The sequence below is a fragment of the Bubalus bubalis genome, chromosome 13, assembly GCF_019923935.1.
Source record: "Bubalus bubalis isolate 160015118507 breed Murrah chromosome 13, NDDB_SH_1, whole genome shotgun sequence".
Lineage (NCBI taxonomy): Eukaryota > Metazoa > Chordata > Mammalia > Artiodactyla > Bovidae > Bubalus > Bubalus bubalis.
This window is the reverse complement of record NC_059169.1, coordinates 58,721-85,002: the sequence shown is the minus strand read 5'-3', so window position 1 is coordinate 85,002 and position 26,282 is coordinate 58,721. Positions and strand designations below refer to the sequence as shown.

Genomic DNA, 26,282 nt, shown 5'->3' with positions numbered 1-26,282 from the left:
ATTCCGCCCCGCCCCGGCCCGTTCAAAGCTCCTAGTGAGGCTAAGCTCGCGCCCCGAATTTCCCGCTGACCGTGGCTCCAGGCCGACGGCCCGCCCAGCGCAGCTCGGGTCCGCCTCTGGCCCGCGCGCGCCCCTCCCCCGCCCGCGTCTTCGGCCCCGGCGGCGGGAGGGGACGCAGACGCGGAGCCCGGGCCGGGGGAGGGGACTTGTGGCCTCACAACGGTGGGGGCGGCCCAGTTCTCGCGAGGTTTCCGCTCTGACGGGAAGCGGCGGCAGCGCCGCGTGGGGTACGGATGCGCTCGGAGGATGGAGCCGGGGGCCCCAGTGTGGCCGTTGCTACGCGGGGTCCGAGCGGGAGGGAGAAACCATCATCCGCAGAAAGCCAGTTCCGCCGGGAGTCTCCGCGGCGGGAGGCCGAAGCGCCGCTGGCCTCCTCTTCCAGCTGTGGGAGCGGCGCAGGCAAACCTCGCGAGGAAAAGAGGACGGTCTTGAGCAAAGTGAGGGCGGTGCGGGGGCGGTGCGGGGCCGGCAAACCTCGCGATAAGAGACTGCCCTGAGCGGGGGAGGGGGGGGGAGGGCGGGGCCGCCGGCTCTCCAGCACCGCGGACAGCGGCGTCTGGGCGGCGAGGAAACGATTGGCTGCCCCACTGCAGCGTACTTGCTCCCCACTCCAGTGTTCTGGCCTGGAGAATTCCATGGACTGTGTAGTCCATGGGGTCATAAAGAGTCGGACGCGACTGAGCGACTTTCACTTCGACTTTTCTGACTCTGGAGGAAGAAAAGTCAGTTCAGCCTGTGGGTGTTTCCCGGCGAGGCTGGGACGCCGGGGCCCGCCAGTGCCGCGCAGTAGCTTTCCTCGCTGAGGAGAGCCGGGCGGGTCCAGCGGGGCTGCAGGCGGGCGGGCGGCGGACGCTGCCCCCTGGGCGCTCTGCCGCGGCGCCGCCTGTGGGGGCCCGACCGCGTCGTATTGAGCGCGTGGGCCGCAGTGCGGGAGGCTGGCCCTCTGGCTTTAATGACCATTGCCTGGGGAAGTGCTACTGTCCGCAGCCTTTTCTGACCTCACCGATCCCTTTTAGACTATTGAGCCCACGTTACCCTTTTGACAGCCTTGTTCTCCGTGCGCATATTTCACGCATTTTTGGATATTTGTTGTTCAATCGCCCAGTCCTGTCCGACTCTGCCACCGCATGGACTGCAGCACGGTAGTCCTCCCTGTCCCTCACCATATTCCGGAGTTTGCCCAAGTTCATGTTCATTGCAGCGGTGAAGCTGTCCAGCCGCCTCATCCTCTGACGCCCTCTTCTCCTTCTGCCCTCAATCTTTCCCAGCATCAGGGACTTTTCCAATGAGTCGTCTGTTCGCAAAAGATGACCAAAATACAGGAGCTTCAGCTTCAGTCCTTCCAGTGAATATTCAGGGTTTGATCTCCCTTAAGATTGACTGGTTTGATCTCCTTGCTGTCCAGGGGATTCTCAGGAGTCTTCTCCAGCACCACAGTTGAAAAGCATCAATTCTTTGGTGTTCTGCCTTCTTTACGGTCCACGTCTCACAACAATGATATCCTAAAATACTCCGAGCTGGATATTCGGAGCGGAAACGGGGTGACCGGGATCCGGGTGGTTGTTGGTTAGCCGCTAAGTGGTGTCCCACTTCGTAGCTGAAGCTTCATGAGGTTCTAATGAATCCAACCAGTGACCTCTCTCTCCAGGTGGTCATCCGGCGGCTTCCCCCCAGCCTCACCAAGGAGCAGCTGGAACAGCAGCTGCACCCGCTGCCTGCACACGATTACTTCGAGTTCTTTACTGCTGATGTCAGGTGAGATGACCTCACCAGCCTTAGGAGGCCGAGCGGGAATTCCCCGGCGGTCCAGGGTTAGGACTCCGAGCTTTCACTGCCTGCCCGGTTCAACCCCTGAACGGGACACTAAGATCCCACAGGCTGTGCCGTGGGGCCAAGAAAAGGGGGGGGAAAAAAAAAGAGCGAGGCACTGTTGTTGGGTGGTAAAGTAATGTAGATAATAGAAGCCATCTCTGTTTCAATGTCTTTCCCACACGTACGCAGAAATCAGTGCAGATCATTATTTCTTCAAGTTATTTCCAAGTAGTCGAATTACTAAATTCCCTTAAAATGATTTGAGTATCTCCATAGCATCAACATAGTCTAAAAAGAAAAACAGTCTAACACCATATTACTTAATTTTGTTTTGGATATCAGTAAACTTTAATATTACCTTTTATATGAAATAAATTGTATTAAAATGTAAGAAAGAAAAACGAATAAATAATAGATGTATAAGCCAAAGAGTTGTTACAGGTGAACACACCTATGTAGCTCAGCCCCCAGTGCTCCCTTCCAGACCTGACACCCCTGCTTTCAGCCACCTCTGCTGAGTTATGTCTCTTTCTATTCTTGTCTGCAGCTTGGGAGTAAGATGTTTCAATGCTTTAACAGTTCAATATCTACTTTTTATTAAAAAAGAGCAGACCTCAAGTTAGCCCAACAGGGGGACAGATCAGCTAGAATTTAGTGAATTTCACTATGTGATTTCTTAGTGATTTCACATTATCTGGATTATTTTTCTCTTCAATATCATGAGTTCTCATTTATAGCAGTCATACATATTTTCCTTTTGAATAAATACCTTGCAGTAAAAACTGTCAGTTCAGTCAGAGAAAAGTATCACAGGTAAATATAGATTTGTGTTTTTCTTAAAAAACCAACATAAACACGATTTTTTCAAATGACTAAAGTTTAGGCTACAGTTAAAGGAGGTCAGGCACGGGACTCAGAGTGACTCGAATTGGAATCTCAGCCCCACCTTTTTACCAACTGCTCCCTCAGCAGGTACCTGATTTCTCCGAACCTTAGTGTTCTAGTGTTCTCATCCATGAAATGGGGTTGAAAGTTCCTGCCTATGAAGGACATTGGTAACTGTGAGATAGAGGAGAAAGGTTTAGTTCTGTATATCCCATGCTGCATGCTATAATAAATACCTTTTTAAGATAACCTAAACATGCTCTTTAAATCTGTAAGGGATCTCTTTACAATATAACATTTTCTCTAAATGAATCATGACTGGGTTGTGTTGCAGTCATGATGTATGATTAGGAATGATCTCTGAATAACCTTGACTTTGATTTCCTACGTCTGAGAACCAGTATTTTAACCCTGGCTCTATGCAGTAGAGAAACCAACCTAAAGTATCTCTGAAATCTTTAAAAAAAAAATCTCAGTTAATATTTTGTTTGGATTTTTTTGATGAAGAGTACCCAGATTGTTGTAATTAACTGAGAAATGATTCTTTGGCATAAAGGTTTTATCTGAAATAGTTTGTTGTATCCAGAAAAGAAAAAAAAATTAAAATAAGTCTTAAGTTGTTTTGGTCTTAAGTTTTTTACTATTTTCATTGTTGTCTCTTCTTTCAGTCTTTATCCTCATCTCTACTCAAGAGCATACATTAACTTTAGAAATCCAGATGACATCCTTCTTTTTAGAGATCGTTTTGATGGATATATCTTCATTGATAGTAAAGGTTGGGTCATTGGCTTTTTAAACTCTTCATTATAATTTCTGGGTACATTAATTAAGTTTTGCTAGATGTTTGTGAGTTTTAATTGAGTCCATAGATGCTAATCTAAAATAACTTCTTAAACTTTGATTATGTTACTGTGGTTATGAGCTTATGTTGAAAATTAAAATTATATATAAACCAAAGAATTCTAGCAATTTTGTGTAGACAATCTACTTAGGAATTATCACTGGACAGTGAAATTTTTCTCATAATGAGTTTCCTGGATAAGTAAACTTTACTATTTTATGTAAAATTTTTCTGAATAAGTAAAATTCATTCTTTTATGCAAACTAAATTATTTTATCCTAGTGCTATGTGCTAGGCATTATGGACACAGCATGAAAAGTGAATCAGACATTGTCCCTGTCTGTCTGAAGCCCTACTCTTCTCCTGGTTCTTGACTTTATTCTGCATAGTTGAGTATAAAGCAAATATAGAAAAGTGTCTTGCAGATAAATGAGAGTTAAAATATCAGTCATCTGACAGATATAGAAGTGGCTAAAGGGTTTGGTACCAAGGTAGAAGTGTTTCATCTCTTGATTAAGCAGATTCTCTTAGTAAACTTTTCTGTCTGCCCCCACGCCAGTATAACAACAAAATTAGTTTAAAGTTACTTTTATTCTGAATTTTCTGTATGAAGCAAATCTTACCTGAATATCATGTACATCCTTTGAAACCCTGTCTTTAAATAAGTGTCTCTTGTAAACTATGTCACTTCCTCGAATTCATATAACAGATTGATCATTGAATTAACCTTTAAAATTAAAAATATAAGCTATGACTAGGAAAGCTATTTAAAGGTATTCCAAAATAAGCTCTTTGGTGGGAGGGTGAAGAGGTTTATTGAGGTATAAGTTACATATGATTAAAAAGTACCACTTTAAGGTATATAGTTTAATGAATTTTGAATATCTCCAGTCATGTAACCACAACTACAATTAGTTTATTTAGTAAATAATTGCTAATTCTTTGTTTAAATCTGGAGCTTGATATGCTAAGATTACTATTTGAAAGTATAATTAAATTATAGTTTAAATAGTAACCTTATCAATGCTATGCTCAATGCTTAAGTAAGCTAGATTATTGTTTCAAAATGAATACAGAAAAGCCATTTCAGAATGGCTTTTGTAATTTGTTTCCTGTTAAAGGGCTAGAATATCCTGCAGTGGTAGAATTTGCTCCATTCCAGAAGATAGCCAAAAAGAAACTAAAGAAAAAAGATGCCAAAACCGGAAGCATTGAAGATGGTGAGTCCTTTTTCAAGTAATGGATTGTGAAGCTTTGAAATTAAGCACAGTGGTCAAATATAATTCTTTCCCATACATGGGAAGTAATACATTCCTTTTTTTCTGTTTTAATTTACAGACCCAGAGTATAAGAAATTTTTAGAAACTTACTGTGGGGAGGAGGAGAAAACTAATGTCAGTCCTGAAACTCTTCTAGGAGACATAGAGGCAAAGACACGAGAACTTATTGGTCTGTTTTGCTCATTTTTTCCTCTTTATTGAGATATATATTTATAGAGTATATTTTTTCTTTTTCATGATTATTATAAAAAATGGACGCATGTGACAGGCTTGGCAGAAATATAGAGTGTTCCCCAGTTTTGACAAAAGGAAAAGGATGTCAACATGGCAAATGGGGAAAATATTTCTGATTATCTGTCGGTGGAGAGAGAATACCTGAGTTTTCAGCTATGGTCATTCTGCTTCAAAGTTCTGATGCTCTGAATTGGCAGCTGAGAAGACATTTGAGTGCTGTGTGCTGGGCTGCATCAGGGAAGCTTATGTCTCAGAGCTGAAGCCAGTTATCTTTGCAAAGAGCAGCCACGGTAATGAGGTGCTTTGCTCAAGTGTGATGTCATCTTGCCATCATTCAAAACCTGTCACAGCCCCTAAGCAAGTGAGGCAGATGCAAGGATAAGCCCAGCCCGAGTGCTGGGTCTGGTTTGAACCCGGCCTTCAGCCTTCTCCCCACAGGTGGTCTATTTCGGGAATGGCTGTACCCTAGTAGCAATCTGCCCGAAGATTAAGGGTAGACATGGAACTCCTTTCTCTAGCAGGCAACCTGCTTGTCACTCCCAAACACATGTGTAGTGTCTCCCTCCTCACCTCTGTTGGGTCTGGGGCCTCCTTACTGCCTAACACTCCTCTGCCCTCCCCTCCCATGCCTACCTCTTGCTTATCCACTAAGACTTAGGAGACAGAACAGCTACACTGTTACACTTTATCTTCTTTGTTCTCTCCCTCTACATTAATTCTCCTCTCATTCTGCTTCCCTGCTCCCCACCCCCGCAACAGAATGGTATTTTTGTCTTTGTAGTCTCAGCACATAATACATTTCTTGGACAAGTTAGGTATTTGGTAAATGTGTGTTGCATAAATTAGTAAGAAAGGTTAACATTATTGAAACATTCTTCATTAGTCTAATAATGAAGTTTTATATTTTATAGGAGATGATTTAATGTGTGGCTGGAAGGATCTTTAATCACTGAAGTATTTATGGAGCCGTGCTTAGCTCATGTTGACTGGGTATCGACTCTGCGTCTGGGTCCAGGGCAGTATGAGAACAGGACACACGCTTCCGCTCTCTGTAGCTGCCCTCCTACTGGGGTGACTGGAGGAAACACAAGCAGAAACGCTTAAGCCCAAACATCTCCTCTTGTGAGAAGTGCCACAGATGTGATGGAGGAGGATATTGGGATAGAGAGTGAGACCTCTCTGGGACTATATTTGAGCCAAGTCCAGTGGAGCCAAGAGATAGAAGGAGAGGGCTGGAGGCTGGCACTCTGGGCCTGTGTGGTTGGACACAGTGGGCAAGAGGCAGAGTTGCTGGAGAGGCAGGGCTGTTGCATAATGGGCTGGAGACCATCGAGGGTGTGATCTGGTCTGATTTATTTCTCCCCATCGCTCTGGTTGCTGCGGAAGATGGGAGAAGCTGGACTCTGCTTAGAGGCTCTGCTGTCCTTGGGGAAGGTGGCTGGATGAGTCCTGCAGAGTCAGCATGTGTTCTGGAGGTCGAACTGACAGGACTGGCTGAGGACTGGGTGTGGGGGTGAGACAGCAGAAAGAATCATGGCCTTCAGGTGCTCAACTTGAGCAGGTCAGTGGTTTATGGCATCTTGACTGAGGTGGAGAAGAAACAGTGTTGAGGGAAAATTGCAGTTTCGCTGTAGAATATAGTGATTTTAAGAAGAGCTAAACAAGGAAGCAAACTAGAAATTATTTATAAACTCAACTTCCTCCCCCTCCCATCTCTTTACCGCTTCTTCTTAAGCACCCTTGTGCAGGACCTTTTCTTCTGGGCAGTTGGATATCTGCCTGCTGGTCACACACACACACACACACACACACACACACACAGTCCCACAGAGTCCAGCCGTCCTCTCGCAGAGGAGAGACCAGTTGTCTTCTACGTTCCCAGCGCCTTGCCCAGTGTCTGCTGCATAGGAGATGCAGCGTACCTATTTACTAAATGAATAAATGTGACTTAGAATCCACGAGCCCAGAGGAGCCTGTAGAACTTTGTTTCTGTGATTTCCTGTTTCTGCCTATTTAAATGTAAACTTAATCAGGAAATTCATGGCAAATGCCTTTTTCTTTTCTTAGATTCTAACCTTTAGTGGATGCTTAGGCTCAAGTGTGAGCCATGTGAGTTATGTGCAAGTGTTAGTTCACTCTAAAGTTGCAGTTCAGTGCTGGCCTGTCAGTCTTTAGGGCAGACAGACCTGGGCCCAGGTCCCAGCTCTGAGACTTAGCAGCTATGGGACTTGCTTCCTCATAGGTGGTTGTGGCCGAGCCTAGTAAGTGGGGACTGTTCTACTGTAGGTTAAATCAGGGCTACATGACCATGCATGTTCTCTTTAGTAAAAGATGCACCTTTATGGTTTGTAAAGCACTTTCTTTGGGGCTTCTCTGATGGCTCGGTGGTAAAGAATTCATCTGGAATGCAGGAGATGCAGGTTTGATCCCTGGGTCAGGAAGATCCCCTGGAGGAGGAAGTGGCAACCCACTCCAGTATTCTTGCCTAAAAAACCCCATGGACAGAGGAGTCTGGTGGGCTGCACAGTTCATGGGGTGGCAAAGAGTCAGACATGACTGTGCAACTGAGCATGCAAAGCACTTTCTTATACAGGATGTCACTTACCCATCATATCAGGCCTCTGAAGAAACAAGGCAGGTGTTTATAGTAAAGGAGGGAAGGCAGGTGGAGTCTTCATATCAACCCCCATCACCCCCCTACCACCTGTTCCCCTGTAGGTCTCAGCCCTGCAGCAGCTGACAAGTCCAGAACCTCCACAGTGCAGAGCAGAGTCCTCACTCATTTCCAGCCCTGCCCCCACCCCATGGATACCAAAATCTGTGGGTGCTTAAGTCCTCTCTATAAAATTGTGGTATATTTGCATGCAGCTTACACATATCCTGCTGTATACTTTAAGTCATGTCTGGATTACTTATAATACACGATACACTGTAAATGCTGTGATCGTTGCCACTGAGTCACAAATTCAAAGTTTTGCTTTTTAGAACTTTTTGTAAATTTTTTCCCAAATATTTTTGATCCATAGTTGGTTGAATCTGCAGATGCAGAACTGATGATGTGAGGGCCGTCTGTATATAAATGGAATATTTGGGAAGTTTAATGTATTCATTTTGCTGTTTTGCTTTTATATCATTTTTGGGTAATATATAAGACTCCTTTAAGAATAAGGAATTAAATGCCTAGTATGTGTAACTGTCAGTAGCTCCAAATTCCTTGACTTTATAGAGATAGAGTAAGAATTCCCCCAGATAAAATGAATGCTCATGTAAACTTTAAAATTATATATTCTTCCCTTGTTTTAAAGGTTGAATTGAAAGCAAGTATTTAAAATAGGGAAATCTTATTTTACAGTTAAAGACTACATTGCAATTTTTGTATTTTAGCTAGAAGAACCACACCTCTCTTGGAATATATTAAAAACAGAAAATTAGAGAAGCAGGTAGGTCTGGCTTTTTACCCTGTGAATAGCCTTCTTGTTTCCATCATGTCTGTGCAGACAGTTTATACACACACTTTCCACATCTTTAGCGAATTCGAGAAGAAAAACGAGAGGAGCGGAGGAGGAGGGAGCTGGAAAAGAAGCGCCTACGGGAAGAAGAGAAGCGGAGGCGGCGGGAAGAGGAGAAGTGCAGGAGGAAAGCAGCAGAAAAACAGAAGAAAACGGCGGAGAAGGAAGTAAGGATGAAGGTAACTTCCAGGAGTGTCAGAGAGCGGGCTTCTGCTTAGACTTGCCCTTCAAGAAAGATTTCCTAACTAAAAAAGTGCATGTGTGAAACCCGCTGGCTGTGTGTGCACTGCCTTCTGTGTGCAGGCTGACTCGTAGAGCTGGTTGTGTCATTTCTTTTGTGGTAGCAGCAATGGTTTCTGCATCTCTTCCCCGGCTTTTTCTTTGACTGACGCATTCATTTAGCAAGGTGATTTAGGTTTTTTCTCCGTGTAAAATTTACTCCCCAGTTGGGGTCAGCCATTACCTTCTTAGTATTCTGCTCAGGTGACTTTAACTCAGTCTAGATTCCAACCTATCATGCATCTTACCTCTTCAATGAAGTGTTTAAAGTGCCCTTTAAGGATTCATTAAAATCGTGTAATATAAAGGGAAAAAAATGAAAGGTCAGGACCAGGTGGGAACTAGGTGGAGAGGAAAGGAAAGAGATCACAGTTGCCATAATGGAGCAACAGATCAGTTGCTGATATGCTCAGCAATCAGAAACAGAAAAGTTGATGCGAAACGTTTTCATTATCCACGAGGAGAAAACACGCCGTGTCTTCGAGGAAAGCAAAGCTTTTTCTAGGCCTTTTCTCTCATAGGTGTTCATATGGAGTTCACTAGCATTGAAGGGAATCTCCTAACGACGTGCCTGTAAAACACACAGCCACGTGTGTCGGTCAGGACTGGCTTGGTGACGTTGCAGGGAAAGCAGCCCCGGGACCTCACTGGGCTCATGCAGCCGTCCCTGCTCACAGCACGTGTCTGCTGTGCACTGCGCATCATGGCCCTCCAGGGACCCAAGCCGAGGAGGCTCCATCTTGCATTTGCTTCCACAGTCTTTCTGACGGAGGAGGAGGTGTGTAACACAGCAGATTGCACACTGATTCTTAAACCTTTTGTATCTGCTGCATTTCACTGGCCACTGAAAGGCACATCCCCACCTAATGTCAATTTGAAGGACAGCAGAAGCATCAGGAGGAGAGCCTGAAACATCTGATGAACAGCACTACTGCATGACGATTTCTGAAGACCGTTCCTTGAAATGTGTCTCCTTAAGTTTAAGGATTTGCTGAAAAACTCAGCCTGATGGACGGTGTGGGCCAGGTTATGTTGTTCCAGCACATCTGCTGCAAAGATAAACTCAGCATGCAAGATGAGCAAGAAGTCGGACAGAGTGGTTTCCTTCATCTTGGCTTTGATGACAATTCTTACAGATCTATGTAGCTTTAAAATCTCATAACCTGATAATAATATTGATGAAATTGAGGAGCACAATCAGGATTATTAAGTGAAGATTGTCTATCTTGCTTATGCCAGGGCATGGACCTAATAACAGGCAAAGCAAGGGTGTCCCCTGAAAATAACTCAGAGTGTCTCCTGTTTGTCCATGTGGTTTAGTGTGAGCACAACTATTCATAGTAGAAATGTAGCTGATATACTTCCTATAACAAACTTACATAGTCTCAACAGTACAAATTAACAGCCCTTGAAAGATAATAAAATGAAGCTGCAATACTATGGGAAGGGCTTTGTCATTGTAGAATGTCGGCTCTGTCGTGACCAGAGGGGAGGAAGGTGTATCCTTAATGCAGACCTTACGCTTGCAGGTATGCAGATATTGTCTAACCTTCTTCTCCTTTACCTTTCTCAGCAAAATGTAATAGCACTTAATGCTTGATATTCTCAAAAGTGTTTTTTCAACAGCTTTGAGAGTTGTTCAGGAAGAATCATTGAAACTTCTAGCCTACAATTTTGACTATAATTTTAAGTAAGACTTAATGGTATTTGAAGTAGAACATTTTATTTTTACATGTTTGAATATAGAATTAGAAATCAAAATAAGCCAAAGAAATAAAAACAAATTATGTCAGTAAAAGTAACTGTAGGACTCTTCACATAGAAAAAGAAGCCAAAACATGGGCACAGCAGGAGAAAGGCTTAGTCTTATTGAATCTGGTAAAACAGAATCCTGGTGGCAGATTAGACCCCACTGACACAAGTCGTCCACAGCTCTGTCCTCCGAGTGTCTGATCTGATCTGGGCTTCTGATCTTACAGTACGTATCCGACTCCAAGGGGAGCCTTTTATGAGCATGTGCTCAGTGTGGGGATCTCTGACCTAAGATTCATCTGGGGAAATCAAATTAAAAAAAAAGGAAACCTAAAAAATAAAATCTGTAAAGAAAGACCAAAAGAATTTGTATTGATAACCTAAAAGTGAGAAGGCAGAGAGAGGTCCTCATGGCCCTTTTTACCATAAAGAGAATACGCAGCCCAGTGGTTCATTCTCCTCAGAAGACTAAGCAGTGAGCTCAAGTTGAGGAAGGCAGTCAGGCTGCCGGAGTCACAAATGAAATTCCTGAAAACTTTGTAAGTTGTAGGTTACTATCTGAAAACGTTGTGTGATCTTTTCCACGAAGCTCTGTAGGAACAGGTGTGTGAGATCAGTTTATAAGCATGGATGTGGACTGGACGGTGCACACATGCCCTGACCCCCGCTGTCCTCCCTGCTGTCCTCCGTGCTGTCCACCCCGCTGTCCTCCGTGCACCCTCCCTGCTGCCCTTGTGCTCCCTCCCCAGTGTCCTCCCCACTGTCCTCCATGCTCCCTCCCTGCTGTCCTCCCCACTGTCCTCCATGCACCCTCCCCGCTGCCCTCGTGCTCCCTCCCCACTGTCCTCCCCGCTCCCTCCCTGCTGTCCTCTGTGCTCCCTCCCCACTGTCCTCTCCACTGTCCTCTGTGCTCCCTCCCCGCTGTCCTCCCTGCTGTCCACCCCACTGCCCTCGTGCTCCCTCCCCACTGTCCTCCCCGCTCCCTCCCTGCTGTCCTCTGTGCTCCCTCCCCACTGTCCTCTCCACTGTCCTCTGTGCTCCCTCCCCGCTGTCCTCCCTGCTGTCCACCCCACTGTCCTCCGTGCTCCCTCCCCACTGTCCTCCCCGCTCCCTCCCTGCTGTCCTCTGTGCTCCCTCCCCACTGTCCTCTCCACTGTCCTCTGTGCTCCCTCCCCGCTGTCCTCCCTGCTGTCCACCCCACTGTCCTCCGTGCTCCCTCCCCACTGTCCTCCCTGCTGTCCTCTATACTCCCTCCCTGCTGTCCTCCCCACTGTTCTCCATGCTCCCTCCCTGCTGTCCACCCCACTGTCCTCTGTGCTCCCTCCCTGCTGTCCTCCCCGCTATCCTCCATGCTCCCTCCCCGCTGTCCTCCATGCTCCCTCCCTACTGTCCTCCATGCTCCCTCCCTGCTGTCCACCCCACTGTCCTTTGTGCTCCCTCCCAGCTGTCCTCCATGCTCCCTCACTGTTGTCCTCCCTGCTGTCCTCCGTGCTCCCTCCCTGCTGCCCTCTGTGCTCCCTCCCCCGCTTCCTACACAGGGAGCTCCTCTGCCCCCCCCCTCCCCCGCCCCCGACTCACGCCCTCTCAGGATGGCTCCCTTCTCTGTCTGCTCCCTGGGCACATCCTGTCTGTGCAGGGGGCCCTTCCCTGACCCCTTGAGAAACCATTCCTCCTCCCTCCCCGACATCTCTTTGTACTTGTATTCTGTTTATTATGTGTCTGTAGCGTTTTATAACCTCCTGAGATTATCTAGCTCACTCTTCGTCACTGTGGTTACGGTTCTCCCACTCTGGAGATGCCACCGCCTTGGCAAGAATATCATGTGTGAGGCACTGACTGTGGGCCGTCATTTCGCACAACTGCATTCCTAGCCCCGAGCCCGGGCTCTCCTCCCCAGTTCAGGGCACACAGCTCATCAAACCCTTGCTACCTCTGGAGCGATAGGAATGTCCTGTATGCTAAGAGCTAAGAGGTGGCTGGGGCCCTGGATGGCTTCAGGATGGAAGCTGGTCACCAGAGAGACCAGGCGTGATTACAGGGTTAGAACTTCCAGCGCCATCCCCACCTCCCACAAGGGAAAGGGCTGGAGATTGAGTTCAGTCATCAGTGGCCAGAGGTGCAATTGATGATGCCTATGGAATGGCATCTCCATAAAAGTCCTGAAGTGTGGGGTTTGGAGAGCAACCTAGCTGGTGGACACACACATCCTGCTGCCGAGAGAGTGGAGGTGGGAGGCCTTAGACTGCTCCCAGGTACCACGCCCCGAGCTCTCTCCCAGCTGGCTCGGCCTGAGTTGTACTCTTCATAACAAACCAGTGATAGTAAGTAAAGTGCTTCCTGAGTTCCCTGAGTCATTCTCATTCAAGAACTCCCTGAATTTATAGCCTGTCAGTCACAAGTACTGGTGACAACCTGGGACTAGCACCTGGCCTCTGACGTGGGGATGGCCCCATGGGGTCTGACCTTGACCCCAGGTAGATGGTGTCAGAACTGGTGTTGGAAAAACTCTTTGGTTTCAGAAATATTGTTACAACAGTTTGTAGGTGCATAAACTACTAGTTGGATTGATGGAGACATTCACTATTGCATTTCCCTGTGGTTTGCATATATTACTTTTTAAACTAAAAAAAGATAGACTGTTACCTGAAAGGATTCTCCATAGGCAGGTAACCTCTGATGAAAGGCAACTTTCACAATTGTGTCTGACAGTCTGTATTTCATTCTTAAATGATCGCGTTTAGTGAAATATGTCTGTGTATAGTTTTCCAATACCACAACTTAAATAAGTTCACTTTTATAAGTGAGAACAAAATTCTTACATGTAGACTTAAGTTCATGACCCTGCCTGTAGTACTAAAGTTCAAAGAGTAAGAACAGAAGGAAGGTCCAATTTCATACCAGAAGCCGTGTATCGGCGTTACTGCTAAGTCTGTTACAAGAAAGACAGCAATAGGTAGTTTGAAAACTATTCTCAAAGTCATCAACAGTAAAACATTTTTAAAAAGTTTTTTCTGTATTATAAAAATAATACGTGTTCATTTTAGAAAAACTAGAACCTATAGATGAAAGGAAAGAAAATCATTTCATTTCTGCTAACTGAAAATAATAACACTATTGCATGCCTTTTAGACATTTTTCTATTAATATATCTGTGAATCAACATACAAATAGGAATCAGATCATTCTGCTTTGTAACATTCTTTTCTTCATTTATATAATATCTTTTTATCACATTATCCTAAATTGTTTTTCATAACTACAAAGTACCTCATTGACTGAATGTTCCCATGTATATTTAACCAAAAACCTGTTCATTGGATCTTTAGCTTATGTTTTTTGCTATTCAAACATTTGGGCTCGATATTGGTGTATATTTTAAATTATTTATTAAATACTTTCTTTTTAATATACTCTTAAAGTGGTATTTTACTAGCATTATAATTTCTCAGCTTCTCAAAAAACCAGAAAAGGGAGAGGAGCCGAGCACTGAGAAACCAAAAGAAAGAGCGGAGGAGACTGACCCTGGAGACGGGAAGTGGGAGCCCTGTCCCAGTGGGGTGGTCCTGAAGCCCAAGTCCCCGGAGGGCTCGCTGGAGGCGCTCCGGGAGAGGTGAGCCGAGCTCTTGTCTCTCTGACCATGTTCCGCACCTGAAGTTGTCATCAAGTTGTGGTCGTGTCGCCTTCTGCGGTGTGAGTAAATGCTTATATTTTATAAATATGCTTGGAATTCAGGAGTTTTGCTGGGATGCGCTTGTCCACACCTTTGCCTCTGTGGTCAGGGTCATGCTGATGGTGAACCATCAGTCTGCAGCCCGAGGCTCTCTTCAGGCAGGGAGTGTCCTGCCTCCAGGATCCACTCTTCTGCTGCTCCTCTTGGATCCCTGCCTTTGCCTGTCCCGTCTTCTCTTCTTCTCACTCTCTTCCTCAGGGGTCTCTGTCGGTTGGTAGCTCTCTTCTGTGCTCTTGTCCTGTTTCTGGCACAGATGCGTGCTTGCAGATCTTTCTGTTCCATGAGCCCTGCTGCCATCGTGTGCGGAGCCACAGATGGTATGTGGGGCTCATGCAGAGAAAGACTTTAAGATGAGCTAAGCAGTGACTGAACTGAACTGAACTGAAGCAGCGACTTATTTACTTAGTATTCATTTAACAGTTTGATATATGCATGTGTTAATTTTTTAAGTTAATTTTAGGTCTGCTTGGAACAGAAACTCAAACTGACAGTTCTGTGTTATGATGGATGTTCATCTGGTCTACTAGGAAAGTCCCTTGATTACTTCTAGTCTCATTTGCTTTATCTGTAAAAAAAAAACCAGAGGGTTATATTTACTAGGAATTACAAGAATGTGTGTGTGTGTGTATGATACCTTAGTTTAGTGCCTATTACATATATGTCACTCAAGTGTAAGAGTAAATGTTGTTACTACTCTTGTTTATTCATCTTTTCAAAAGCTTCTTATTGAGCATCTGTCGTGTGCCCATCATGTGCAAACCTGCACAACAGTGATGAGCACACTGTATGTTCCCTGCCTGTTCTGAACTTGTAGTCTGGAAGGGAAGACAGATAACTGTCAGGCAGTTTATGTAAGGTTACTGATAATTTGTGTTGAATCACAGGTCACAAAATGACAGTGATAAAGAGCAAAGGGATAAGGAGAGAAGATCCCGAGAAAAAGAACTTGAAGCACAGCGATGCCACTTGGATGACAGCAGGAAACACAGAGCCCACCATGAGCTGGAAAAATGTTCGGGAAGAAATGGAGAAGAGCTGGCACGGGGCAAGGGGTCGGCCGCAGACGGAGGGAGGAGAGGGAGCCAGGATAGGGGCTGCCCTGTGGAAGTGGCAGAGAAGCCGGGAAGGGAGAAGAGTGAAGACCGGCCGGCACCCAGAAAGGAGCGCATGGGAAACAAGGTTCTTTTATTCTTCAGGGATAATCTTCCATTCATTTCATCTGCTCAAAGTATAAACTATAATCCTGCAGGCTTACAGCTGCTTTTCCAAACAAAAATGTTTTATTTAACCAAGTGTCTTGAGGTGTCTTGAGATGCAGGACCACAAGCTTTGACAGTGTCTTAGACCCTGTCCTGAAAGGCTGTGTCTGTAGAGCAGTGATTCTTGTCCAGTGAGAGGGTACCAGGGCCTGAGATGAAACCAGCATCTCCTTTACTCAGAGAATTGATTTTTTTTTTTTTAACCAAGAAAGGAAAAAAAAAACCAAACACACAAAACCCTTTTATTTAGCATAAAACTGCACATTCACACTACTTGCCTAAGAATAAGTAATGGGAAGATTATCTATTTTACCCCTAAGACAGTAAGGAAAACATGATATGTCTTTTACGTTATTAACAGTGTTCTGATTTTTTAAATTGAAGTTTAGTTGATTTACAGTATTGCGCTAGTTTCAGGTATACTGTGAGCTGGTTATTTTTTTCAGATTATATTCCATGATAGGTTCATACAAGATATTGAATGTAATTCCTGTGCTATACAGTAAATCCTCGTTGCTTATCCATTTTGTGTTTAATAGTTTGTATCTGTTAATCCCATACTCCTAATTTGTCCCTCCCTCTTTCCTTCTCGCCCTTGATAATCGTAACTTTGTTTTCTGTGACTGTGGGTCTATTTCTGTTTTGTATGTAGAGTCATTTATATTATTTTTAGAGTCTACATGTAAGTGTAATCATATAGTTACTTTCTCTGTCTGACTTACTTCACCTAGTACGATAATCTCTAGGTTCATCCACGTTGCTGCAGATGTTCATTATTTCATTCTTTTTATGGCTGAGTAATATTCCATAGTATATATGTACCACATCTTCTTTATCCACTTATCTGTCAATGGGCACTTAAGTTGCTTCCATACCTTGACTACAGTAAGTCTCCCACATACGAACAAATTCCAATCAGAGAGTGTGTTCATTAAGTCCAGTTTGTTCATAAGTCCAACAAAGTTAGCCCAGGTACCCAACTAACACAATTGGCTAGGTAGTACTGTATTGTAATAAGCTTATAATACTTTTCACACAAGTAATACATAAGTTTACTGAGTTATGTGAGTTGTTTATGTAGTTTGGATATTAACCCCTTGTTGGTCACATCATTGGTAAATACTTTCTCCCATTCCATAGGGGTTTTTTATTGGTGGTTTCCTTTGCTGTGCAAAAGCATCTAAGTCTAATTAGGTCTCATTTGTTTATTTTCTTTTGCTTTGGGAGACTGACCGAAGAAAATATTGCTATGATTTGTCAGAGGATGTTTTACCTGTGTCTTCTTCTAGGAGTTTTATGATGTCATGTCTTATATTTAGGTCTTTAAACAATTTTTGAGTTTATTTTTGTGCATGGTGTGAGGGTATGTTCTCATTTCAGTGATTTGTGTGTAGCTGTCCAGCTGCCCCAACGCCCTTTGCTGCTGAGACTGTCTTTTCTCCATTGTGTATTCTTGCCTTCTTTGGCTTAGATTAATTAACTATGGATGTGTGGGTTTATTTCTGGGCCCCCTACTCTGTTCCATTAATCCATATGTCTGGTTTTGTACCATAATGTTTTGATTACTGTGGTTTTGTAGTATAGTCTGACATCTGAAAGGGTTACACCTTCAGCTTTGTTCTTTTATGTCAGGATTGCCTGGGCAGTTCTGGGCTGTTTGTGGTTCTATATACATTTAAGGATTATTCTAGTTCTGTGAGAAATATCATGGGTATTTTGATAGGGATTGCATTACCTCTGTAGATTGCTTTGGCTAGTGTGGCCGTTTTAGCAGTATTAATTTTTCTGATCCAAGAGCGTGGGAAAGAGCGTGATAGGCTACACAGGCCTACCAAGCTCTTTCCCACTCTTCTCATTGGCCAGGCTGGTATTAAGGAAAAGGACGTTCTGGTAAACCCCACGGTAGTAGTGGCTGTGGGGACTTCACACACAGCCCAGCAGTGGTGGGTGAGGGTGAGGGGTGAGCCCTAGAGAAACAGCATAAGACATGCCCCTGAGTCACACTGCCCCTCAGGTGGCCAAGGCTGCTGTTCTGCCCAGGCACACATACAGCTCCCGGAGGCCTGGCTGGCCTCCTCAACGGTCCTGGCCTGCAGGATCGCTTTGTCCTTCCCTGGTTTTGCTTTCCCATGCCCTGAAGCAGTTTTATTTCATTTCGTGTACTTTACTCAGTCATGTTTTTTATCCCACCACCTCTAAGAGTTTAGTATGATGACTGGTTAGTATTTTCTATAAAGGGGACAGTGGAGGAATAAGGTACACAGAAATTGTAGCTTATTACAAATGTGTGACTGCTCAGCTCATAGCTCAAAGGCCATGTCTTAGTTTGTTTCCAATTTTGCATCCAACGTGCATGGTGAGTTTGAAGGATTGTGATGAGTGTGTTTGAGTTTTCACCTCTCACAATAGGAGGGAATGCCATGATTATACCAATTCTACAGCGTGGTCTAGGTTTGAGCAATAACACTTTCTCAGAGACTATTTTCAAGCTATTTTGAATACTCTTTTTCATGGCCTATTTTAAAATCTCAAAATGCCTAGTTTCTGAGATAGTGCTATGAAAAAGGCTGATTTTTACCTGCTAGACTGATTTTCTTTAGATAATTAGGGTTATCAGGGCCTAAAATAGAGCTGTTGCCCCAACCTGTGTTTCTGGCCCTTGGAAGAGTAACACGCCTTCTGTCCTGGCAGGACCGGCCAGGCTTGCAGCTGTACCAGCCCAGAGCTCGCATCCGAGCCCGTGACTGTGATGGAAGACACCCTGAGGAGGGCCGCGACGGGAGGAGGGGTGAGGCGGAAGACTCAACGGTGGCTTTAGCTGAGAAGAGCGAAGAGGCGGTGTGGGGCGACATGCATGTTGGTGACGTGGGTGGGGGCTCCCCACCTCAACACTCTGTGGATTCGAGAGGGCGTTCCTTCCGGAAGTGTATAAATTAAATTATCCTGGGATAAAACCTGCACACTGAATTTACTAATGAAGAAATGAGAAACCAGAACTATAAAGGTGGCATAGAAATACAAGAAACCATTCTTAAGTAATCTTTTAAAACTTTGAACAGAGTTACAGATTTTACCATTTCTGTTATAAACTGGTATATATAATTTAACCAGAACCAAAAGAAAACTAGTATTGTGTGAATTCTGAAGCCCTTTCAACATGTTGTAGGAATAACGTGGCCTTTGAGTTTTACACATTCATAAGTAAATGGTCTGCATCTCATGCCTTTGTTGGTTCTCTGTGAGCTGTAGTTTCTGGGAAGTAAGCAGCTCCTGTAGTTCAGTCATTCATGCACCTCCTTTCATAAGGGTTCACTAAGGCTGTGGTGCTGTTGTCCCTCTGATAGGAACTCTAACTCTGCATAAAGCCCCAAAGGTCTAATTGTTGCCCTTTTAACAATATGGCCACAGAATTAACAAAAACAGTTCCAGTCTTTTGATGGGGTGCTCATGGTTTATAACATAAATGGCATTATTTTGAGAGAGGGATAACTTAGGTATGGCATTGGGTTTTTTCTTTTTGCAGCCTGAGGCAGTTGTAAAATAACTTAATGTAGCTTTTTGCAACTGTGTGTTCTATAGTACTTTTTCTTTTGGTGAAATTTTAAATGTTAATGTTTTTGGCACTGTGCTTTGTACCATTTATTAAATAAAAATTTTAGTTGCTATGAATTTGAACTCCAGTTATGATACTTTCCCTATGTAGAATGTTATGTGATAAAAAAACTGCTTTTTAAAATGTAGCTGTAATCATCTGAATATTTTGATTATTCCTTATAAGATATAAAATGTGTCTCAGGAAACTAAGATTTGTTGTGAGAAAGTTCCTTGCTTGTGGGCAGTCAGTCCGCCAGCACTGCTGTGCTCTAGCTCTTGACTCAGGAGGTGGGGGTGGAGAGGAGGGCTTGCTGTGGATTCAGTGAGATCCAGGTGACCTAGCAGCTTCAACTCTGGCAGAAAAGGGCTAGATAGTAAACACTTTAGATTTTACAGGCGGTAAGGTCTGTGTAACAACTATTAAACTCTGCCGTCATAGTGGAAAAAGCAGCCTTCGAATACATTTACAATAGAAAAATGAATGGGTAGGGCTGGGTTCCTATAAAACTTAATTTATAAAAACAAGAACATTCAATATTTGGCCTGTGGACCACAGTCTGTTAGGGTTCATTTTCAAGATCCGTGGTTTAAAGGAATGATTGTTAATACTTTTTGGTTTCAGGAACACTTTGTATTCTTAAGAATTATTAACAACCACAAAGGACTTTTGTTTTTCAGCTATTGATGTTTGCTGTAGTCAAAATTAAAACAAAATGTTTAAGCACAAGCATATATAAACATATGTTCCTTTTAGCTATCAGAGTAATAACCTCACCATACAATTCTACTCCTGGGTATATATCTGAAAAAAAAAAAAAAAAAAAACAGAAAACACTAATTCAAAACGATACTTGCTCCCCAAAGTTCACAGCAGCATCACTGACAATTGCCAAGGCACGGAAGCAACCCAAGTGTCCATCAACAGAAGAATGGACAGAGAAGGGGTATATATATACAGTGGAATACTGCTCAGCCACAAAAAAGGAAATGTTTCCATTTGCAGCAACATGGATGGACTTCAAGGGCATCATGTTAAGTGAAATAACTCAGACAAAGATAAATACTATATGATATCACTTATATATAGGACCTAAAACAGAAAACTAGTGAATAAAACAACAACAAAAAATGACTCACAGATACAGAGAACAGATTAGTAGTCATCAGTGGGGAGAGCCAAGGAAGGAGGGGCAAGATAGGGCTAGTGGGTTAAGAGGTGCCAACTATGGTGTACAAACATTTAAGCTACAAGGACATATTGTACAGCACAAGGAATATAACCAGTATTTGATAGTAACTATGAGTCGATGGACATGAGTTTGTGTAAACTCCGGGAGTTGGTGATGGACAGGGAGGCCTGGCGTGCTGCGATTCATGGGGTCGCAAACAGTTGGACACAACTGAGCGACTGAACTGATGAATGGAATATAACCTTTAAAAGTTATGAATGACTGTTTCACACCTGTACCATGTAATACTGTTGTAATGATAATGCAACTGATGTAATACTGTACATCAACTATACTTCGATTAACAATAAGAAAAAGTGGGTGAATGGAGTGACACATGAGGTCACCACATGCCTCTGTACAGCAGGCACTTCTCCAGGTGTCAGCCACGCAGTGGTGAGCAGAGCAGACCAGCCCAACTTCAGAGGCCTCAGTGCTCTTCTTTTCCCACAAAAGGAATGGAAGCCCCTGAAAGCTCACAGGCTTCCTCAAATCCTCCACATCACAAATGGCAGAATCAGTCCCCCTAAATCAGGAATTCTTAATCCAAAATCTGTTGTGTGCTCTTGTGACATTGTTGTCCTCACCATCGGTAGCTACCATAAATTGGGATCATGATATTATGAAAAAGCATATTGTACACTTCTGTGGAATGGCCTATATAAGCTTTCATCAGATCCTCAAAGGAATAACTTTTCAGAAGATAAAATTTTTATATATTAGACTGTCAGTAATCTGGCTTAAGACTAAATATTTTAAAAACTAAAATCATGGCATCCGGCCCCATTACTGCATAGCAAATAGAAGGGGAAAAGGTGGAAGTGGTGAGAAATTTCATCTTCTTGGGCTCCAAAATCACTGCAGACAGTGACTGCAGCCATGAAATCAGAAGACAATTGCTTCTTGGCAAGAAAACAATGACAAACCTAGACAGTGTGTTGAAAAGTAGAGACATTACTCTGCCAACAGTTGATGCCTTTGAACTGTGGTGCTGGAGTAGACTCCTGAAAGTTGTAGCAAGGAGATCAAGCCAGTCAAGGACTGATGCTAAAGCTCCGGTATTGGTCATCTGATGCAAACAGACGACTCATTGGAAACGTCCCTAATGCTGGGAAAGACAGAGGGCAGAAGGAGAAGAGGGCGTCAGAGGATGAGATGGCTGGATGGCATCACCGCTGCAATGAGCATGAACTTGGGCAAACTCTGGGAGATAGTGAGGGACAGGGAGGCCTTGTGTGCTGCGGTCCATGGGGTCACAAAGAGTTGGACACGACTGGGCGACTGAACAACAATAATCCAGCGTTAAATTTTCTTCAGTCGTCTTGCAATAAACATAAAATGGAAGAATTCAATATTATTGGCAGAAACTATCACCTAAAGTGACCAAGGAGGCCCAAGCTGTGCACTCAGAACAGAGGTGGAAAGGCCATGGGCTCCTCCTGGTGGCAGTGCTGGAGCAGCTCACCCTGGACTCCCCTCCCTGTGGACAAGGGACAAGTCTTGTTACTAAAGCAGTCTGAGTCACTGTGTCTGTTTCTTTTGGTTTGAATGCATGAGAAACTTTGTTGCTCTGCTGTGATGATTCTCAGAGAGTGGCCCCCCAGGCCCCAGCAGCTCCTGGGGGTTTATTAGAAATGCATCCTCAAGCCCTGCCTCAGAACTGCTGGTACTCCGGGCTTCCAGCTGACTCTGAGCTGTGTGAGATGCTCCCGGGAAGTTCTTTTTCTGCTTAAGTTAGCTAGAATTGGTTTCTGTTGCTTAAAACCAAGAATTTCAAAGGAAAACTGATAAATAGGGGAGTAAGGAAATTTGGAGAAAGAAAATTTGGGGCGATAAGTTGCATTGCCCTGAGTAAAAATTCCACTAATATTCAGGAATGAGAATCTAGCAGCCTATGCCCTATGGTGGAGAATGACTAATTACCTGTGGTCACCTAAAACAAACTGTTCATCAGGGGCCAGGTTTGAGGAAGCTGCGTTGGCAATGCCACACAACAGTGTGAAAGTGAAAAGGAATTCAGGATTGTAGGCAGAGCAGCAATTTCTAATAGCACTGAAAGTTTTCAAACAGCAAACACAGTGTCCAAAGTGTTCCCACTTTATAGACATAAGAATTGGGACTTGCTATGCAGATGCTAAAATAATTTATATCTTACAATCACAGGGTTGAAATAGCCACAAAATGCCTGTGTGGAAGTTGGGACAATAATCTGGCAAGAATGAGACTATGTATCAGAACTGAGGTACGTAGTCGGCTTCAGCACACCCACAGACACCCACCTGAGCGCCACCCTCCCATGCCACTCCCCCCACCAGATCAGATCAGATCAGTCGCTCAGTCGTGACCAGACCAGATCAGATCAGTTGCTCAGACTCTTTGTGACCCCATGAATTGCAGCACGCCAGGCCTCCCTGTCCATCACCAACTCCCGGAGTTCACCCAGACTCATGTCCATCGAGTCAGTGATGCCATCCAGCCATTTCATCCTCTGTCGTCCCCTTCTCCTCCCGCCCCCAATCCCTCCCAGCATCAGAGTCCTTTCCAATGAGTCAACTCTTCGCATGAGGTGGCCAAAGTACTGGAGTTTCAGCTTTAGCATCATTCCTTCCAAAGAAATCCCAGGGCTGATCTCCTTCAGAATGGACTGGTTGGATCTCCTTGCAGTCCAAGGTAGCTGGTTTTCTTCTGCTCCCCCTCCCCACCACCATCTCAGAGCTGAAGTAGCCAGTAACAAAGTTGATGTCTAGAGAAGGCCGCTCCCAACCAAAGGAACAAGTACTTTACTAACTCATGCCCACAAACATGAGGGGAGCACATGCAGGCATGGGTTCCCAGTGTTGGGTTCTAAACAAGAAGAGAGTGCTGGGTTGGGCTGAATTTATGGAGTGTGGTGGTTTAAACATCAGTTCTAGTTGTTTACTCAACTGGTCATCCTAAATTCAGTGGTGGCCAAGTGAAGTTCGAGTTTGGCACAGGGAATCTAGCGAGGTACTTTTCAAGCTCAGACAGGTGCCTCCATCTGGGAGGAATCCACAGAGCTCAGGTAAAAGATAGCTGAAAAAATTTAAAGGCTTTAATTATGTGTTAAAGTTAAAGTCCCTCAGTCCTGTCCGACTCTTTGTGACCCCATGGACTATTAAGTTCATGGAATTCTTCAGGCCAGAAAACTGGAGTGGGTAGCCGTTCCCTTCTCCAGGGGATCTTCCCGACCCAGGGATCCGAACCCAGGTCTCCCGCACTGCAGGCGGATTTTTTACCAGCTCAAACACCAGGGAGCGCAGATACTCACTGTACCACCAGGGAAATCCGAGAAGTTTTCTTCTAAAGCTATTAAGTCCGGTCCAATGTATGGATCATTTTGCTACAAAAACCTGAAAATTTCCTAGAATGAATATGTTACTATTTAAAGTTAGAATATTTCCAGAAATTAAAAGAACAGACAATATTCAGAATTTGGCGTGAAAGTGAGGATAAAATAAAAAATAAAGGAACAGACTAGAGATGCCTGCAACTGAGGTAATGGATGCCGTCGGTTCGCACACGGAACCCAGCGGCCAGACGCCGTCCTCCCCGCGGAGCTCCGTCGCGGCCGGGCACTCAGGAGCTGTCAACGGGAAAGCACTCGGCCACAGGCAGAGATAAACCCAGGACTCAGCAGCCGGGCGCTCGGCCCCGCGGGAAGCACAAAGGGTTAGCGTTAGTGCGTGGACGGGAGACCGGCCGCACCGCCTGCTCCCGGAGCTTCGGGGCCGGCCGGGGCGGGAGGCGCGTCACTTCCGGGCGCGGGAGGGCTGCCGGAGGCCGCCGCGCTCCGCAAGGGGCGCCTGAGACCAGCGATCTGATTGGTCTGCGCGGGGGGCGCGGCGCCAAAGTCGCGTGAGCGCGCGCCCGCCCGCCCTGGGGCCGCGCGCACGTTCGCGCGTCCAGAGCCCGCGCCTGCGCCTCGCCGCCATTCGGGAGGCCGCCGCGCCGCAGGCCTTGGCGGAGCCGCCGGGACCGCGAGCTTCCCCCTCCTTTCCGGCCCGGATGCCGGCCGCGGCCCGCTGGTGAGGAGCGCGGCGGGCGGGGAGGGCCGTCCCCGGACCGCTGCCCCGAGGAGGCTTGGGCCTGCCGCCGACGAGGGCCCTAGGCGCGGCCGCGGGCCGGGTAGGGCCGCGGGCCTTGGGGCGGGAGCCGTGCGTCATCCCGCCCGAGGTCGGAAACGTTTTGTTTCAAACCGCGCTGGGGCGACGCAACCCGGGCCCACCAGCTCCTGGTTCTGGAGGCGGTTTTTTCTGCCCCTCGGCTGCGTGGGCTTTGTCATTAATGCCGCTTGGAAGTCAGGGGGCAAACCGTGGAGTGGGGTGGCGTGTATATGATAACTCAGCAACAAAAGACCGTTTAAAAGTGGGCAAAGGACTTCAGTGGGTATTTCTCCGGAGGAGATGTGCAGATGGCCCCAGAGCACGTCGAAGGATGACTCTTAGCTATCAGTGTTGTGAAAATGGAAACCAGCATGCGATACCGCTTCACACTCGCTAATATTGGTAAAAAAAAAAAAAATTCTGAAGTGTTGATGAGGACCTGGAGAAATTGGAACAGTCCTGCTTTGCTGTCTGGGAAGTGAAATGATGCGGCTATCAGCTATGGAAAATGGTTTAGAAATTACCATTTGAAGTTACCAGTATGAACCAGCAGTTCCCCTCCTAGGTATAAATTCCAGAGAATTGAAAGCAGAGACCCAGGTACTTGTACACCAGTGTCCATAGCAGCCTTATTCAGAGTAGCCAAGAAGAGGGCTTCTCTGGTGGCTCAGTGAGGAAAAAACCTGGCTGCAATACGGGAGACCTGGGTTCGATTCCGGGGTTGGAAAGATCCCCTGGAGGAGGGCATCGCAACCCACCCCAGTATTCTTGCCTGGAGCCTGGTGGGCTGCAGTCCCTGAGGTGGCAAGGAGTCAGACACGACTGACTGACTAAGTACAGCACAGTCTTTGTTCAACCAGAGTAGCCAAAGGAGGTAACAAGCTACATGACTATCAACAGATGAGTGGGAAAAAAAATTGTGGTGTATACAGTGGGCTGCTGCATATCCCCGAAGGAATGAAATTATGATGCATGCTTCAGTGTATACATGCTAAGTAGAAAAAGCCCGGCACAAACCCCCCAATATTTTATGATTCCTCTCAAAGAGGGAATTGTTGAATGGGTATAGAATTTCTGTTTGTGATGATTTTGGAAATGGGTAATGGAAACGGCCATACAACATTATGAATGTACTTAATGCCACTAGATTATGCATTTAAAAATGGTAAGTTGAATGGTTTATTCATTTTTAAAGTGGTATTTGAGAAAGAACCTGGATAGATAGCAGAACATTATTATGGTCCTTCATCAGATGCTATTTGCCTCATCTTGAGTAAGTTATTAATGTCTAGGTTTCAGTTTTCTTAACTGTAAAGTTTGCTTATTCCTGTAGCATAAAAATCCATGCTTCGGGATTCAGCGAATTCTTGGCAAGCATTTTTGCCTCCTGCTGGTTGTGGAAGCATTTTCCCTGCAAAAAGTTGTTGAGATGCTTGAAGATAGTGGTAGTCTGTTGGAGAGAGGTCAGGTGAATACGATGGATGAGGCAAAACTTCCTAGCCCAGTTCATTCCACTTCTGAAGTGTGGGTTGTGTGACATGTGGTTGGATGTTGTTGTGGAGAAGAATTGGGCCCTTTCTGTTGACCGGCGCCAGCTGCAGGTGTTGCAGTTCAGGGTGTATCTCATGAATTTGCTGAGCATACATCTCAGATGTCATGATTTCACCGGGATTCAGAAAGCTGTAGTGGATCAG

At 45.2% G+C, this 26,282-nt stretch overlaps 2 protein-coding genes and 1 long non-coding RNA gene across 13 annotated transcripts in view; 2 read left to right on the top strand and 1 right to left on the bottom strand.

The window, feature by feature from the left end:
* Positions 1–247: 247 nt before the first annotated feature.
* UPF3A (UPF3A regulator of nonsense mediated mRNA decay) lies at positions 248–19,310 on the top strand. Of its 9 annotated transcripts, none has more exons than XM_044927003.2 (11): positions 248–497; positions 1,709–1,815; positions 3,426–3,532; positions 4,720–4,818; positions 4,937–5,047; positions 8,497–8,552; positions 8,642–8,788; positions 10,364–10,429; positions 14,102–14,262; positions 15,267–15,561; positions 18,333–19,310. In XM_044927003.2, exons 1-11 carry the CDS (start codon positions 294–296, stop codon positions 18,576–18,578), a joined length of 1,599 nt encoding a protein of 532 aa, XP_044782938.2. In that variant the 5' UTR covers positions 248–293; the 3' UTR covers positions 18,579–19,310. The 9 variants fall into 9 exon arrangements, with proteins under 9 accessions (XP_044782938.2, XP_025118278.3, XP_044782940.2 ...); XM_025262493.3 differs by having other exon boundaries at positions 8,642–8,800; XM_044927006.2 differs by lacking the exon at positions 248–497 and adding an exon at positions 857–1,202 and having other exon boundaries at positions 8,642–8,800.
* Positions 14,022–24,214, bottom strand: LOC123328932. The gene is made up of 2 exons (XR_006543929.2): positions 23,754–24,214; positions 14,022–14,947 (listed from the first exon to the last, which is right to left on the bottom strand). It is a non-coding gene; the product is annotated as an uncharacterized LOC123328932 (long non-coding RNA).
* Positions 24,215–24,372: 158 nt separating this feature from the next.
* Positions 24,373–26,282, top strand: part of LOC102415736 (olfactory receptor 5M9) — a 40,784-nt gene continuing 38,874 nt past the window's right edge. For all 3 annotated transcript variants that reach the window (XR_006543927.1, XR_006543926.1, XR_006543928.1), the window contains exon 1: positions 24,373–24,510. The gene's annotated coding sequence lies outside the window, so the exon portion shown is untranslated. The remainder of the gene's footprint in view (positions 24,511–26,282) is intronic.

Excerpts from the sequence above, each read along its gene's own strand:
- UPF3A (XM_025262493.3), top strand. The coding sequence starts at position 294 with ATGCGCTCGGAGGATGGAGCCGGGGGCCCCAGTGTGGCCGTTGCTACG. Across the intron at positions 5,048-8,496 it reads AAAGACACGAGAACTTATTG|CTAGAAGAACCACACCTCTC; the intron begins GTCTGTTTTGCT and ends TTTGTATTTTAG. Across the intron at positions 10,430-14,101 it reads TGCAGACCTTACGCTTGCAG|CTTCTCAAAAAACCAGAAAA; the intron begins GTATGCAGATAT and ends ATAATTTCTCAG.